Here is an 18,853-nt window from a genome sequence, read left to right on the forward strand (position 1 = left end):
TCAGTCAGATCTCCTTGAAATTAAATCAGCCATTTGAAGTTTTATGTAGCCCATAAATGACACCTAAATGCAACTGATACATCTTTATGAATTCTTAAGTACTTAGTCATAATAGTTTGTACACTTCTCAGTTTAAATCAAGTCATACATCTAGCCTACTGTCTGTTCAGCAACTGATTTTTCTCAAATTGCAGAATAGAGTTGGAAGGAGCCATTTAGGCCACTGCGTCCAACCTCCTCCTCAGTGCAGGGATCTAAATTATAGCATCCTTGACAGGTAGCTTTATATCCTTCTCCTGAACACATCCACTGAAGAAGAGCCTATCACTTCAGTACTGGTTCTACCACTCTGCTGAGAAGCTCTTCTTAACAATCGATCAGAATCCACCTTCCTGTAATATTAATCCATTATTTCATGCCTTGCACTCTGGAATGATAGAGAATAGGCCTTGATTTTATTCTATGTGACATCTTTTCAGCTACTTGAAGATTGCTTTCATAATCACTCTAAGTTTCTTCAAGGCTAAATATTCCCAATTCCTTCAGTATATCTTCATCAGACTTCTTTTTAATCCTGTAATCACTCTGACTACTTTTCCTCTTCCAAAGATATGCCAGTTTAGCTGAATCCTTCTTGCTGTGATACTCCAAATTTGACACAATTATTTGAGGTGATGTCTGACCAATGTAGAATAAATTGGAATAAATACATCCTATGCTTTGAAAACTATCATTCTACCCTAAAATTGCATTTGCCCTTTGTGTAGCCTCATCCCACTGTGAATCATTTGCAATTAACTACATTTTTATCACAAGTACTAAGTGAAAAACTGTATTTCTCTCTATAAATTTCATTGTTATTTTCAACCCATTTCTCTAATCTATTGAAATTATTTTGAAATTTATTTCTGTCTTCTAGAGAATTAGTTATTTGTTCCAATTTTGGGTCACCTTCAAATTTGGTACATATTCCATCTACCACTTTATTGAAGTCATTAATAAAAATCTTGAGGAGTAGATGGTCTATTACTGAACTTTATGGTATCTTTGGAAAGACAGACTGTCTGAGCAGATTAAAAGCAGCTGTGCTCCTTCCTCCCCCTCTCCCCTTGGCCCTCACCCATTGTCAGGACAATCCACCTGCCAATCAAAGAGAAGTGTTGGGCAGGAAGCAAGAAGGAGAGAAGAAAATATAACTGCCTGGGAACTCTGTTGCTACAGGCCTTGTGAGGAAGAGGCTGAAGAGCAAAAACCCAGGAGTCAAATAAAGAAACAGACTAAGTCTGCCCTGAGAAGAGGCAACCAGAAAGGAGGCAGGAGCTGAGAAACAGGAGAGACAGTTAATTTCCTTCCCTCAGACTGGTGTGAGGTGAAAAGTTCTTCAAGCCATTTCCTCAGATGAAATAAAGATTCAGAAGAAGAGAGGAAGAATCAAGAAGACTAGGCAGGAGCAAACAAGGAGAAAAGATGAAGAAGAAATAAAGACTTTGACAGAACAGAAATAGAAAGCAGAAACTAAAAAAGATAAAAGGCAGACTGAACTCTGTAAGCTTTCCTTTTGTAAAATAAAAGTCTTCTTCCATCCACTGAAGGGAGATACAAAACCCAACCAACTGCCAAGTTTCCACTACTGAGTCTGGGTCAATCTGGTTACTGGTAGTTTAAAAAAAAGAACTCACAACAGTATCCCACTCAGTACCTCAATCCAGTTGGAAGAGGAACCACTGAGGAACAGTTTTTGAATATTAATTAATTTTTATTTATTTAAATAATTTATATGGCCACCCAACTCACTCACGGTGATTCCGGGTGGCTTACAAAAAGAAAAATCCCAATATAAAACCCACTCCACCCCCCTACCCATGGATGTCTCATATGACTTTGAGACATCCATGTATCCACTTTGTTGTCATGCCATTTACCCATAACTAGCTTGTTAATCAGAATGCCATGGGGTCAAATACTTTGCTAAAATCAAGCTATTTTACAATTAGAGCATGCTCATAATCTACTAAGGACATTTCTAATTAAAAAATGAGATATGTATAGTCTAAGAAGATCTGTTATTGACAAATCTATGCTGATTATTGGTAATTACCAATCATATATTAATCACATATATTTGCTTCAGTGAAGCAATTCTCACCATGACACTAAACATGATTCACTTCATTGAAGTGAAGAGGCTACACAATCCATTTTGACAAAACAAATCAGGTGGCCATGAACTGCTTCAAGCCAGTGCTGTGGGAGTAGGTTCACCTCAATCTTTTAACTAAATACCAAATGAAACATTCCCAGGATTGGTAACTTCAAAATTGCCCACATTGTGCACCAAAGCAGCTGTGTTTGGAAGATTTTGCTTAGTAGACTTGAGGAGGCTTCAAGCTGGTTATCTTTGGTGCAAACTGCAGATAATCCTGCACTATTTGCTTAAGATACAAAATATGGAAGCATTTCAGCCAAAACTGCAGGAGAAGGCTCCTTTCAGGCTTCCCCCATAGCTCTGACTTCAGAGAGAAAGCTGAGAGGGGCTCCAGAATAGAATATCCAAGTTCCAAGTCCACTCATAGATTCTCACTTGTTAATTTGGGACAGTACCAGTCACTACCTCTTAACCCAATATACCCCAGGCAGGGTTGTTGTAAAAAAAAGAAAAATGAAGAAAAGTATTATATAAACTGCCTTGAGCTTCTGAAAGAAAAACAGGACATAAAGTTAACACATAATAGCAAACAATAGAGTATGCGCAACATAATAAATCAAAGTTCTGATATAGATTCTTGACTAAAACACTTGCTTCTGTCTACAGAACAACTTGAATCTCAAAGCAAATCCTGTGGTTCTTTTCTCTGGATCTTCCCCAGCTTCTTGGGATAATTCTAGTTGTTTAAAAGAGATATTGGGGAGATGGAAAAATAACCTGTTTTCCCTGCTCAGACATAGCAGCTTTTTGCTCCACGTCCATAAAGGTCTGCTTTGATTTAAAGGGTTCAAATCTCTTAAATTCAGCAAAAGGGAGGGACTGGGATGTCTGTCTTTACTTTATGTGACAGAAGTCATGCTTTCCCCAATGTTAATTCTGCTTGACATAAAGAAATGTGCATTCAGTCTGGTAAGTAGGCTGTCATTCTTGTGAATGCAGGCTGGCATCACAACAATTGCATTTAAATGAGTCCACACTTACCAGTGATTTGGAAGGATTACTGCTGCTTTCTATCAGCTGCATTTTAGTTCTCTGTCATAGGCAATCACAGAGAACTACAACAAATAGACCAATATAGCTCAGTTTTCAGAGATACAGAAAGCCGTTTTAAAGACATCAAGAGGCTGATTGAAACTGAGTATAAGCTGAAATAAACTAATGAGGAAGTGATGTGGAAATAATACCGTGATAGTAATAAAATTACCAATATTATAATTAACCTTGAATAATACTGATAATTCTAACAATAACAATATAACAATGATCAGATACCACTACTACGAATACCAATAGAAGTAGCAATAGTTTAAATATTTAAAGAGGATTTGGAAATAAAATGTTGCCTGCTTTTTGCTCTTTCCTCTTTTTACCCAGGCACAATAATGAAATAAATACAGAGTAAGAAATATAGAAAGTGGTGCATTAAGCACATTTGTCCCATGTTCACTTCTGACAATATGATCACTGTCTCAATTCAAAACACTAACCAGGGCCACAAATGAAGTAAAATGCTGTGCATGTACATGATTGCAGAGACAACTGCAAAAAGCTTTCAGAGCAACTGCACTAAGCCTTCCAGAAGATGCAATTGCTTTATTACTTAAAGGAAAGGTGCTTCACTAATGCCAACAGACGTTGCAAAGCACTCATTTAAAATGCTTTTGCACAATGTTAAAACCCTGTTGCGGAGGAAGTACCAAGCATGGCCCTTTGTCAGGTTCAGCCCAAAGACTCCAAGAGACAATGCAAATACAGTTCTGTTGCATTTATTAGCTACAACCTCCAGACAGAAAATCTCCCCAGACTGAACCCTAGTTCCCAAGCCAGCCAGCCACAACACCGTGAATTTCTTAGGGAGGTGCCACCCTCATCTTCTTGAACTTCCCACACTCCTGTTGGGGGCTAAGAACATGCTTATCTCCCTGAGCCTGGCCTTCATAAGTCCATTCCATCACACCCTTTGAATACTTGTCCATATTAAAAGCCCAGAAGTAAAGTAACAAGTAAATATCATGCTTATATGAAAGAGGATAAAGGGCAACTCATGTAGAAGATTTTAATTAAACATCACCCACAGTTTTGATATGAAATTAGTATAATTATTATTTTATGTCGGCAACCAAAATAAGCATCCTCAACTGTTGCTGTTGGGTTTGAATGAGACACTATAGGTAGTCCTCAGCATACAATAGCAATTGGGACTGGAATTTCCATTTCTATGTGATATGGTCATAAAATGCAATGTCACATGACCCCAGTTGCCGTCCTAACCCCAGGACCACACAGGTTGTTAAGTGGGAAGAGGCAGGAGTCCCAGGCAAGCAGGCTGGTAGATGAGAGCTAGAGGTGAGAGTTACAGGTGGGCAGGGGGATGTTGCAGGGTGGCAGGGGGCCCTGAGGATGGGCATTATGGAGGTACCATAGGGGAGTGCTACGGGCAGGCACTATGGAACATGGGCAGGCGAAAAAGTGGTGGGAGTGGGAGCAACTTCCTGCCAGCTTCCCCATTGACTTTGCTTGTGGGAAGCCAGCAGGGAATGTTGGAAATCGCAATCAAGTGACTGCAATTCTCTGTAGTGTCATAATTGCGAGCTAGGCACTGAGCATCAGGATCGTGATCACATGACCATGGGGATGCTGTAACAGCTGCAACTTTGTGGCCTGGTCACAAGTCCCCCTCATTCAGCAATGTTGTAACTTTGAACAGTCGCTGAATGAGCGGTCATAACCCAAGGACTAGTGGTAAATGGTGCTTTCATCAATGACAGCCACTACTATATATGAACAGAAATCTCCCTCTGTAATGAGTAATTTTTAGAGCTCTGAAACTCATGGAAAGCCTCAGGGCTACAGAATGCACAACTTAAATAATACTTTCTGATAGCTATGAAAGAAATAGCTAAAAAGAGCAACCTTTACAAGAACTTCAAGCTGTTTATTATTTGTTATTAATAATTGTTCTCATAACAGCTATCTCTCATTTTAATAAAGAAGATGATGGTATAGCATTCCTATTTAGTCTAAATTAAATTCCACTGTATCCCATGACATTTTCTCTCAGGTTAGTTTAATTGTGATATGAAAAGCTTGAGGACATACACATTTTGCAATAAAACAATTTCACCTCAATAGTAGTAGTAGTAGTAGTAGTAGTAGTAGTAATGGTAGTAAAAGAGCTTGAAGCTTAATCTTCAAGTCCCCAAAATTTGACATTGCTGTTTTAGAGTTGCCTTTCAGGCTGAAAAGTTTATCTCCCCCAACTCCAATGATCAAGAAACAAATAATGAGAAAGTTTAATGGGCATTATTGTCCTCATGCAAAACCTATACACAGCTCAGGAAGCCACAGTACAGACACAGCATGGTGAAACAGACTGGCAAAAGTGTAAGAGAAGGCTATATACTTGCTTATTCAATCTTTATGTGTAATATATATTACACTGGCTTGAAAGAAGATGAGTGTGGTTTTAAAATTGGAGGAAGAAACACCAACAATCTGTGCTAAGCTGAGAATGTTACTTTTATAGTTGAAAATGCAAATGATTTGCAAGCTCTACTAATGAAAGTGAAGGATCAGAGTGAGAAAATGAGATTAAGATTGAATATAAAGAAGACAAACTAATGGCAACAGATATAGCAACCAGCCTTAGAACTGACAATGAAGATATTGAAGTGGTGGATAGTTTCTGCCTTTTAGGATCAACAATCAACAATAAAAGAATCAGCAGTAAAGAAATATGCCTCAGACTAACACTTATTAGAGTAGCAACCAAGCCTTGCAAAAGATATTTAGATGCAGTATATGCTTGGGATAGGCAGTCTTTAAGATATGAGCTATGCCTATTAGGGTCTCTGATATTTTTAAGTTATAAAGTCTACCCTTAGACATCAAGCCTGTAAAATTAAATCAAATTTTAAAATATTATTTGAGATGATTAGTTACTATACCATAAAAGAATACCTTCAAATCTTAGAACCACTTTTTTTACAAAATCATAACTGAAGCTGTAATACTGAGAACAAGAAGTGATACCAGTGTGCTCAGGGATCCAGGATGTGCAGAAGTATAAAAAAAAGTTTATGGGGACATAAAATTATACTAGTCATATTCCTATACATATTTAAGAACTCTAATAGGTCAGTTTGGTGAGCCACTACAGTAAGTTCTATGATCCAGGAAAGTCTTCCCATCTGCAAACAATATTCATGACCCCCCCAAAATCTGGAAGAAATTATTTGAATTGCTAATTTTTGCATCTCATTAAGTCCCTCCTATATAATTTCTATAGGATGAAGCCATGCCTTTAAAACTTTTTTTACTAAGCATAAATTATCCTACTGGAACATTACAGGTTTCAAATAGGTGCTTTTCAAAGTGGATGGAAACAGATGGATATAAGAAAACAAATTCAAAGGATTTTTTTTTTTTTTGGCATTTAATGAATCAAGATTAACATTGGAAATTATTATAGGTTCTCATTTCCTGATTTTACTTCACCTCTCTCTTTTTCTTCCCAACCCCTACCACTTTTGGCTTTATTTTTTACTCCTGTTTTAAACCCCAATATTATTTTTCTAATTAATTCACATGAATGAAGACTCTTTTTGTCTTCTTTTAATTAATCTAGATAACCGCATCTTACTTCTGGTTGATAGTCCCATATTTTAGGCACATAAGAGCTCAAGTAAGAAGCTGATTTAGTCCAGCATTCTGTATCACAAGATATGAGAATGATAGCCTTCTTCCAGTGTGGTTCCTTAGCAACTGGTATTTAAGGCATGCTTCCTTATTTAGGGGTTAGTATTCAGCCATCACAACTAGAAGCCATTATTGCTGTATCTTCCAGAATTTGTCTAGGCTCAATTTAAACCATAGAAATTGGCAGCTATCCCCACATCAGTGATTTCCACAGTTTTTCTAAGTATAATATTAAGAAATTTGAGTCTTGAATTTTTTCACATTTACTTTTAATAGATTCTAAGTTCTAATATAATAAAATAAGGAGAAAAAAAATATTTCATTTCCTGTGGCAGGGGTTTGAAACTTTGAAAATTCCTGTACCCTGAACAACAGGCAAAGCATTAATGACAGAAAACTGACAGTAAAATGAAAAGTGAACTGTTTAATGTAAATGCAAAATTAACATTTCCAGTGTACAAAAAGAGAGCCTCTTTGGTGTTGTGGTTAAAGGCACTGCATTAGAAACCAGGAGACCGTGAGTTCTCTCTCTTAGCCCTAGGAAGAAGGCAATGGTAAACCACTTCCAAAAATCTTGCCAGGAAAACTGCATGGAGTTGTCCAGGCAGTCACCACAAGTCAAGACTGACTTAAAGGTGCATACACACGCACACACACACACACACACACATAAAGTACAAAAAAATAAAACTTGAATTTCACAATTATTTGGAATGTTAATGTTTTAAACAAATCGATATTCAGTGACTGGGATGGGATTGCTCTTCTTCGGATAAAAGTTCATTATGTGGAGCCATTGATATTACCTATAAGTGGAGATAATCTTCTATTATTTAGCCTATTTCCACACTTGTTCTTTGTTCCCACATATAAAGGGAAAGCTCTCTTACAACGGTATGTTGTTGCAATTGGCAATTTCAGTATAGTCTTTTAAAAGCTCTACCCAACAATTAATAAATTCTACCTGAGGAAATGTTTGTAATGCAAAATCAGCCAAATTTAATTTTAATTTCTCAAAACTTGTGCTATAAGAAGCAGCAACGATACCAGCAGCCTTGGAATTTGTTTTGGTTTCTGTTTTTTTCTTTTTTTCCTTTTTCTGTACCATCTGCAACTGTACCAGTTTATAACCAGTTCTGTACTATCTGCAATTCATATCACATAAATATTTATAGGCCTCATAGAAAACCCAAATAAAATGAATATGCATGTACTAAAGGGTACATATCTAGGATGGATGTTGACAACATGAATTTTTCCATTGTGAATGCTTGGCTGAAGCCACTTAAGCATCCAACTTCCTCCTGACTGCATACCTTTGAAAATATGATTCTCATGTTTGTTTATTCCAGAGGAAATCCCAGGCCAAGAGATTTAAAACACATGTGCATTGCAGTTTCTTTTTTTAATTCCCACATGTCAATGGGGCTTACTCCTAAGTAGGTGTACACAGGGTGACACCTTATTAAGCAAACCACTTGGGGAGATGAACATGCACAAACAAAAATACTATCTGCAGCATGGAAAGTGAAGTGGAGGAAGGGACTCACTGCAATTGTTCTTGAAAGTTAGAATGTTTGCCAGAGTGTGGGAGTAGACAAGGAGTTGTGTTTTGTCTGTATGTGGTAACAGAAAGGCAGCCAGTTGCCTCCTGCATGGAGTGCTTGCAAATGCTGGTGATGTACAGCAAGTGAGAGAGGAAAAGGAAACTCAAGGTGCAGCTGACTACATATTTAACCATTTTGCAAAGAGGATAGGGGAAAGCAGTTGGGTTTTTTTCCTTAGTCCCTCATAGAGAGGGTTTTTTTCCCACTTAGTCCCATGGAACCCCTTCAAGTCTTTGTGGAATCCTAGAGTTCCATGGAACCAAAAATTCTGCTCTATGACATGCATGATTAACAAACAACATAGAATTTCCACATATTCTGACATATTGTCCAGCTCCAAAATATCATTTCTCAGTACTGGAACTGTACTGAGTGCTATCAGTGTACCAGAGATTCATATAAGAGCACTGCTATATCAGCAGCTTTATTTTCAGTCCATTTCTTATGATTCCTAGTTTCATACTGGAATGACAGTTGCCATTTTATGAATGTGAAGCACAGTAAAAATAAATGAACCATTTTCATAACATTCTTTCCTAGTCCATCACTTCTGTTTAGACTCCCTTAGTGTATATGTGAAAATTTAGACTTTTTGCTCAAACATATTTAACCTAATATAAACTATACATTAAATTATGCTTACTGGCTTAAATCCTATTCACTCAGTTTGGAAAGATGTCTTCATAGTACTCTTCATAGTCCATTTCAAATATACAACTAGAATAATTTGATGTCATTAGAAAATCTAACTAATTCATGCTCACCCCCAATGCCAGATAATTTATAAATAAATTAAAAAGTACTGGTTCCAATTTAGATATTTAGGGATCTGAAGAAATTGTACTATTGCAAACTATATCCTGAGATTTGGAAAACAGTTAATTGTGTCCTCCAAAGCAAGGCACTACTATGGGCAAGTTAATTTAACTCTAATGATATAATGCACTGATACAAATTGTGTTTTGCAATAGGCTAGAAATAGTACTGTCCTGCAGCTGACTACATATTTAACCATTTTGCAAAGAGGATAGGGGATAGTTTGCAAATAGCACTACTCCAGTTGCTTGCAGAACTCTAGAGAGGCCCATTCTGGATTCATATTCAGCCATCAGCAAACCAAGCTACTTTAGGAGGCTTGCAATTGTTAATCCATAATTCCTGAGGAACTGACTATTGAGAATTACATGAGTAATTCATGCTTCTAAGCACTCTTTCCATTATAAACTTCTAATTCTATATTTCAATCTATATTCTCAATAGTTTCTTGCAAATGTTTCATGCTGCTGATCTCCCGATTACGTTTGGAAACTTCTTACTGGTCAAAAGCATGTCTGTTTTGGGAGAAGAGCAGTGTGTGGGAGTTGACTTTCTAAATGGCCATGTAGAGAGCCATGGAAATGGCCCTGAAGCAAATATTCAGAAACCATTATATAACAAAAAGGACCAAAGCATTCCTTAAACCCTGGGAAGGGTGATAGTATTAAGAAAGGGACTGAAGCTGGATCCTCCCTGACTCACTGTGATATAACAGGGAGAGGAAGAAAAGCACAATCAGGCTTCCAAGATTCTGTTACTATAGCCTATCTCAATAAAGTATAGGCCTAGTCTTCCTGTAGAGTCAGTTTCCTGAGCTGGTCCACCTCATAGGGCTGACAGGCTAGTACTTGGATCTACAATTCTCAGAAGAAACATATAGGTTTGTTTACATTCAACTATCAAAAAGCATGCTCCAACATTATGAAAAACATTTTGTTTTAGCACTGTATTTATTAATTTGGCTTGGGGGTCACCTGACTCTAGAAGAACTTTGGATAGCTTACTGATTTTATTGAAAAAAAACCCCAATAAAAAGAAGGACCTATGTATCCAGACAAACCACACTTCAACCAACCAATCAGGGTGCTACAAGAAGTCCTTAAAAATCTGGCTGTTCTCCTAAGCCTTAAGATAAAGGCTTAGGAGAACAGTCAGATTTTTAAGGACTTCTGGAACATCATCAGGGTGGTAGCTACATGGATATCTGGGGGTCATATCCTTTCAGAGAGCAGACACCATGACAGAGAAAGCATGCCTCCAGGTCCCCAGCAGATGGCATTATTTAATCAAGGGGACCTGGAGTGCACCCAATCTTACCAGACAGGTAGAAAACATGGGAAATAGATGGTGTCTCAAATAACATAGTCCTATGTCACGAAGGGCTTTATAGGTGATAACCAGCACTTTGAACTGTAACTGTTCAAAACAGCTTGCAGTTACCAAACTAATTCTGACTCTGTCTAATAGCTAGTTCCTATTACTTTTTAAATTATTTTAATATTTTTTCTTTTATAATTATACAATTTATAATTATATTTATTAATTATATAATTTAATAACAATAATTTATAATAATAAAATAAAAATATTTTTATTATTATTTCCTAGATAGCCAACTGTCTAGGAAAGGATAAATTAAGCAATCAGATTTCAATATATTTGTATGTGTAGTTTTTTTTTAATGATCTACTGCATGTAAAAAATGTTTTCTTACAGTTGAATAATTTAACAATTCAGCTTGATCCTTGCTTCCTTGCAAGTAGGCATTTTTGCTTAAAGTGTCAGTTGAATTATCTTTAATGGATAACTGTGATAATACACATCCATAAAACGTATTAGTTTAAAATATAAGGTTTTTAAGAAAATTACATTTACTTTCACTGACATCTTAAAGCTTATTTCAAATTAAGCTCTACAAATGAAGAAGTAAATCTGATTTCATAAATAGTATTTTTAAAAATACTATTTAATAGATCTTACAGATCTAATACACTAAAATCAAGATATGTGTTCGCTAATGCGGATTCTTATTCACCTTAAACATATTTTTTGTTACAACCCAAAGAAGAAAGATAAAATTAATACTAAAATATCTCATTTTCACATTATTTTTAAATGCCAATCACTTTTGTTTGCTGGTGGCTGAACACAGGGCTGTACACAGGGAGAGAATAATAGGGCAAGCGATAGCATGTTCAAGATAATATAATCATGCAAATGCCATAACTTGCATGACTGTATCAATCCTGAAGGAGGTATATAATCAGAGCATTGGCATAACTACATCATTGCAATTTGCTGCAGAAGCTGCTGCTTGGAGAACTACGTATATAACTTGTTTTAAAACAGAAGAAACTGATAAAAGAGATAAATTTAACATTTTGGCTTTGGTTGAAATAAATTTAAAAATTTAGTACTTAAACTGATAAAATGATAAATAGTTTACTCAAACAGAGCTGCTATCTTAAATCCGGCATATAATTCTACAAGAAATTCTATGAAATAGAAACACTGAGAAATGGAAAATTTATTTATAGCAAATAAAATTGTTTACAATAGCAGTGTTGCTCTACAGAACATTTTGTCCATGATTAAAGCTATTTGTTGCCCAAAAATTCATATCTGAATAATAATTCAAATTAGAATGAGAATCAGTTATTCTAAATTTATTGTTGATACTAACCTACTACCTACTACCTGTTGAATTACTCAATTTAAATTATCTGTGGGAAAAAGCTCTGAATGTTCAATGCTAGATGTTAACATTACTTTGGTTATTTTTCTGGTCAATAAGGGAAATATTTTGGGAGAGAAACTTTTTCTTGTCTTTTGATATTGCCTCTCAATTTTTTTTATTATTTATGTCATCTAATGATCAGAGCACATTCAATCAGTCTTATGATGATCTAAGCATAAATCAGCCTTCTCCAAGATGATACCTTTCAGATATTTTGGAATACAATTCCTAGGTGCAGTCCAACACACCTGTAGGATGCCAGCCTTGAGGATGACTGATTAGATTGTCCTTCTCCCATATGAACCTACCTGCGGCTTTACACTGGAAAAAAAAACCCCTACTGTTTGGGTTTGTCATTAAAAAGTATCTGACAGAATTATTTTTGACAGAATTATTTTTTGATATGCCAGTTTAAAACTTTCTTGGAGATGTTAACCTCTCCTGCTTCCTCTTTTGGACAGATATAAAAAATTTATTACAGAAAGTTCTCTCCCTTTCCTTAAATACTGGTTTGATGCTCCCAAATGTTATAATTCTTATTATTTTATTGTAATTATATATGTGCAGATTATTAAAAAAAAAGGATTATGAAGAATGATCTATTTCACTAAACATTCCATTAGTTTGCATGCATGCTTTACTTCCATCATATACTGCTCTTATTATATTAGCAATCAAGCTTGAACTCCATATTCATTCCATAATTCAACCCTATGCACTTTATTACAGGTAGTCCTTGTTTAGTGACCACAATTGGGACCAGCAACTCGGCTGTTAAGCGAAGTGATTGCTAAGTGAAACTGTGACTGTGTTTATGATCTTACTTCAGCTTTCATTTGCTTTACAAGCCTGCAAAGGTCATAAATGTGAGGATTGGTTGTAAAGTTACTTTTTCATCACAGTCGTAACTCCAAACGGTTGCTAAATAATGCAGTTGCTAGGCAAGGTCTACCCATATATGCTTACAAATGTACATTAAACATTTTTTCTCACTGTTGCATACCCTCCTTGTGTGGGCCTTTTCCTTTTCCTTTATTATCCTTTTGTTCTGTTGACAACACTAAAACCCTTTGAAGGTTTAGAAATTCTCTAACATAGCAAACCTGGATGAATGTGTGGAAGATATAAGATAGCATACACATTTAATTAACATAGGGACAAAGGGGAACAAGTTGGCTTGTATTAAAATACTTAAGAAATGGGTTTTAAAACAGATTCACTTACTTCTTCAAGTTATCTATATCCCATTAATATTAGCCTACCTGGCCCTAAAATTATTCTTAATCCTTTCTCCTTGACAAGGGGAGGTATTCCCAGGCTGGGACTCTGAGCCTCCCTCAAACCTATCCTTCCAGTGACATTTCTCAAATCCCTCTCTCCAATTCCTTCCTTCTGCTGGAATATAACCTGTGAGAAGGAACCCAGTGTTGTCATCCTTTGATTGGCAGTTCCAGCACCCAATCATCACATTCATATCTATGTATTACTTAATGATCTTATAGTGAGCAAAAACCTGGCCTGCCACCTACCATAAGAGTCACTTCCTCATGAGATGGGTGGTGTCCAAATTTGAAATAAAAATAAATAAATAAAGCTGCCCTTCTCAAATGTTGCTCGCTGTTACTTTTCCTAACCTTTTGATCAGAATTCTGCCAAACACATTCCTACAAACACTTAAAAAGCTAATTCCCTCCAATTTTTAAATTTTACATTAACTCCTGCTACTATTCCCTTTGTACAGGGGAAAAATAATGGCATTCTTCCAATTGTCAGGGACAGATGCAATCTTCACATTTTAAACAAGTCACACAGCTATTCCATAAGCAAACCAGATTCATATGCTAACATTACAGTTTGCAACTTTGTCTCTGTTAATATTTCATTCAAAACTTAAAATATGATTGATACAAAAATGCAGTCCAAGATGCCAGACCTTTAAGAAAGATGCCAGACCTTTAAGAAAGATATGACAGCTTGAAGTAAAGGTTTTGACAACTCCAAAAAATATTATTCTTACTGGGATTTTAGAGGATGCCAACCATCTCTGGCAAGGCAATGTTTTTCTCATGAGAAATAGTAATTTAAACTAGTTTGAGTTTATAAAAATCACTTTCCTGTATCATAAAAATAGATAGGGAGAAAGCACATTCTTCCAAATATTAATGAAAGTATGTTTCCAGAGACAGTGCAATTCAGGTAATAATGCCCAAATTCTTAGATATCAATATCTCTTGAACTTGGCCCTAGTTATTTTTACAAGTTTTTGTAAGCCTTATTTGGCTACCGCACATACCATGTACATACACATTGGCTGGAATTATACAACACTATTTAACAAAATCAGTTATAAATCTAGGGGTTGCATTTTATACAGCTTATTAAACCTGTTTCAGCCTTGGTTACTTTTAAATTTAATGTTAAATGTTATGGCTTAATATGTTATATGAACCCAGCCTATTCAGTTAGCTTATAGTTCAATGTATTGTGCAAGCCCTAGAAAAGAAATTAATACAGTAACCAAATCAAGTGCATGTATACAGCTAGCTTATAAAGTCCAACTGAGAAGAGAGCATAAAACACACTACAAGTATCCACTAAATCAAGCACAAAATATATACATTCAGAAGACAGCCACCTCATCACAGCACTTGGCTGCTGCTAATCAATTATTTCCTTTAAATGCTATAGCCTGTTTCCATAGAAACAGACAGCAGCAATACAAAACCTCACATTAATAAAAATACATGTTCTTGAAATTTTTAGGGAGTTAAATAATATGGAATTGTTAATAAAACATTTGTTCATAATACAAAAATTAATCTTCCAACAAAACATTTCTATAATTTAAACTGGAAAAAAAATCATATTTTCACTGGCTGGGTTCCAGGAGTCTCTGTAGATTTCAACATTTTCACTAAGGTGTTTTATACACACACACACACACACACACACACACACTTCTTTCTGCAACTTCTCGTACCATGAAAAATTGCTCCTGTGTTATTATTGCTACTGTTAATTTTTTCTGCCTGATAAAATTCCCTGGTTTACAAAGTTATTTAATATATTAATAATAATAACAACATATTAACAACTATTAATAAAACCCAAATGAAATAAATATGATTCATAATGTAAGATTATTCAGTGAAATAAAGAGATTTAAAATCAAAAACTAATTACAAAAATGTTTGGAAGCAGGACAATGGCTTAGGTTAGCACTGAAGAAAGAGCAACAGGTGGCTAAGGCACATTTCTCAGGGGAAATCATTCCATAGGTGGGGTCCCACCTTTGGGAAAACATACTTCCATGTACCCATCCACTAATTTCATATGTGGTCTTTTTAATGGAGGTAGCAGGATCTTGTGCACACTTTAAATGTAAGTAGGCAAGAATAATTTAGTTAAGAATGGTCCTCTGATTTCACAAATGTGTATTAGAAAATTTCTTAGAACTAAGTTTTCTATTCCTAAAGCATTCTTATGGATCACTTAAGTAGCATGCACGTTGTAAAATTCTATACTTAATTAAGATTATTTTTGCAACAAATACATACCTTCCTTAGTTGATGTGTAATAGTATGAATTTATGATGATGATGTACATATTTAGATTCATATAAAAGAAACTAATGTAAATCCAAACTGTATCAACCAAACTTCATTTTAAAATGAGCTTCCATTTGTGCTATCGAGGATTTAATTAAGCAAAAACCAGAATCCACGTAACTGTATAAATATATACCAATCATATATTGGTATACCAATCATATATTGGTATATATACCAAATCAATTGTCCAATTGATTAATTGAAATTTAAATCTAATTTTGCAGAAATATAGATAAAATAAAAAGTATTAATTCTTACAAAAATTGACTTCAGCAAATGAATGGAAAATGCAAACTTTTACATTACTTTCATTAATTTTAGCTTATTTCTCCCGATATTATAGTAATTGTTGAAAGAGGTACTTAATTTCACTAATGCAAGGATCACTGTGATTTGATTAAAAAGTTATTTTGATACTGTAGAAGTAAAATACATTCAAATACTGAAACATTTATTAGATATGAATTAAGAATTAAGATATTATTTTCATAATTATATACTAAAATTTAAGAATATATTAAAGAATTGAGCAGTAGCATAATTAACACTATACCTTGATTTCTTCTATTTCATCTGGCACTATCTTGTATGCAGATACCGTCCCACCTAATCTGAAATTTGGAGAAGAAAATATTCTCAAAACCAGTAACACATCAGTAAACATGAAGAAATGTTCGTGTTAACAGCAAAAACATATCATTGTGATTAGCTTCTAGGATAAAACTATACTTGGCTGGCCAAGGAATTATTATGTATTATACATAACACCAATAGCCTACATCATCTTGAATAACATAAGTGAGGCTTATATGTTAACAGATGTAGTGGGTGTTTTTTCACAGTAAGGTTCAATGAGGCTCTTGCTACAATTAGGTTTAAAATGTTGAATATATATTTGCTGAATTGCTTATTTGCGTATTACAAATGTTTCTTTACCATTTTCTTTTTGGCATGTTCCAGCAGCAGATGTTAACAAATAGTAGAAGCAACTCAAGCATTACTTAAGTCTTATGTATGAAAATACAGTGTGTTGTTTGCCATTCCACTCTAACAGTATCAAAAAATGGAGGCTCAACTGTAGCAAATTAATATTATCTATGGAGTATTTGTGTGATAAAACGTTGCAACACAGTTATTCCTATGGATTCAAATACTGTGTCTTGAATGGTCCCTAAAATTTCTCCTATGCCTCAGCCACACAGCAACATGAGACTTCTGAAATACTCATGGACAGTTTAAGAATTACAGTCAGCATCCAGCACGTTGAAACAGTTGCAAGATCTGTCTAGTATGTCACATTAAAACATAGTAAAGAGAGTTGTTATAATACTTGCTACTTTTTGTTCTTATTTATCTACAAACTCAGCACATTTAGAAATAAATGCAGGTTAAGGACTTTTATTGTTCGCTTATAAACTAAAATTTTTATTTGTATCACATACATGTGCTCTGTTATACACACTTTCAAATCAGTGTCTAGCTTACCATGCTAGGTTTGCTTTTCAAAATACTATGCAATAGCTCCAAAGTACTATTAACCTGTTGTTTATAACTTCTAACAAGGCTTGGCCAGTCTCACCTTGGCACACTCTTCGTACCCCAAGTACTTTGCACTTGGAGTGCTATTGCTTCATCCAGTTCACATGGGAACCATCTCTAGTTTTGAGAACCACTTTGTGTTCTCTGAATCAATCCTTGTTAAGCCTTAGAGGTCTCATTCTTGTAATTTTCTCTATGTTGCATAAGTTGAAATCTTCCAAATCAAATCCGTGTGCTTTATGACTTGTTTTGAATGGGTCACACATACTCCACGTTTCATACATTTCTTCATATCTTCACCTAAATATGTAGCACAAGATATACTCACCCACCCTTTCAATATATATGACAAATACATACAGTGACGGTATGGTTTATAGGGCTTTGGAATTTGCTGAACAAGGATATGCCATTGATAGTGATGATTGAGGAGAGGGGAAGTGCTGGTAAGACCAGGGGTAGTTCTGTCAGTGGGATGTGCAGGGGAAAGAAATGAAAAGAAAACGAAAGCGACTGATTAAGGGGAAAGAGAAAAAATACCTTTTGCAAAATGAGATTCTGTCCTTCCATGATAAGAAATGTGTTCAAGTATTGTGCTATGGGGATTATACTCCATCTCTATTTTGTAATCAATAGCCTCAGGTGTTTGTCTCCTGCAAGCTTATATGATTATTTATTAGATTTTCATCTCCTTTTATTTTTGGTCAACTCAAAGCAGCATACACATGTAATGTTTCTGCTTTTTATTTTCCCCACAACAGGGGAGGTGATTTGAGTTGGACCGAGAGTGACTGGCCCAAAATCGCCCACCTTGTTTTTATGCTCAAGAGAGAACCATGATTCATGGTTTCCCTGTTTCTAGCCCAGCACTATAGCCACTACATTGCACTGGCTCTCAAAAGCTGCACCTGAGGGTTCACTTTTTTTCATATATTACTAATTAACTGTGCATAGTATTATGAACATAATACTAAATATTTTAGCATTAACACATTCTGGATTTGTAGACACAGACCACCAGGAGGTGGGCACTACATGACCAATTTCATCTGTTTTGGAACTATCAGACATAGGTAGCCAGTTATTATTCTATAGGTTCAAACCCTCTACCAGGAATTCAACTCAAGGAACTTTGCTGTTTAGATGGCTATATACAGTGCATTGGCAGATTTATTTATTTATTTATTTATTTGATTTATGGAGTGGTCTATCTCACAACAGTGATTCTCAGTGGTGTACAAAGATTAAAACCACCATAACAAGCCCATGACACTTCAGTTAAACAGTAGCCCCCCAAAGAGAAAACACATTACCAACAGAGCTGACCTAACTGCCTGGCCCAGATGCCTGGGGAAACAGCCAGGTCTTCAGAGTCTTATGGACCTCCAGGGGGGTGCAGCTCCACAGGGAAGGCACAACTCCAGGGTCCAACAAGATGGCACTGCTTCATGGAAGGGACCTGGAGCGTGCCCTTATTGCTAGACCTGGTGGGGTGGACAGAAACAATGGGTGACAGGCAATCCTGAAAATTGTCTGATCCTATGCCATGTAAGGCTTTTTAGGTGATAACCAGCATCTTTGATTGGATCTGGAAGACTACTGGGAACTAGTGCAGCTCGCAGAGCAGTAGTATAATATG

General features: G+C 35.6%; 1 protein-coding gene across 8 annotated transcripts in view; it reads right to left on the reverse strand.

The window, feature by feature from the left end:
- GPHN (gephyrin) overlaps window positions 1-18,853 on the reverse strand; it is a 284,049-nt gene that overhangs the window by 175,935 nt on the left and 89,261 nt on the right. For all 8 annotated transcript variants that reach the window (XM_088145626.1, XM_088145622.1, XM_088145627.1 and 5 more), the window contains exon 3: window positions 16,229-16,286. In XM_088145626.1, the coding sequence (XP_088001752.1) occupies window positions 16,229-16,286 (58 nt within the window). The remainder of the gene's footprint in view (window positions 1-16,228; window positions 16,287-18,853) is intronic.

The sequence above is a fragment of the Python bivittatus genome, unplaced genomic scaffold (assembly GCF_059951505.1).
Source record: "Python bivittatus isolate LINGU-HERP-01145 unplaced genomic scaffold, Pbiv_v1 ctg000480_np1212, whole genome shotgun sequence".
NCBI classification, from domain to species: domain Eukaryota; kingdom Metazoa; phylum Chordata; class Lepidosauria; order Squamata; family Pythonidae; genus Python; species Python bivittatus.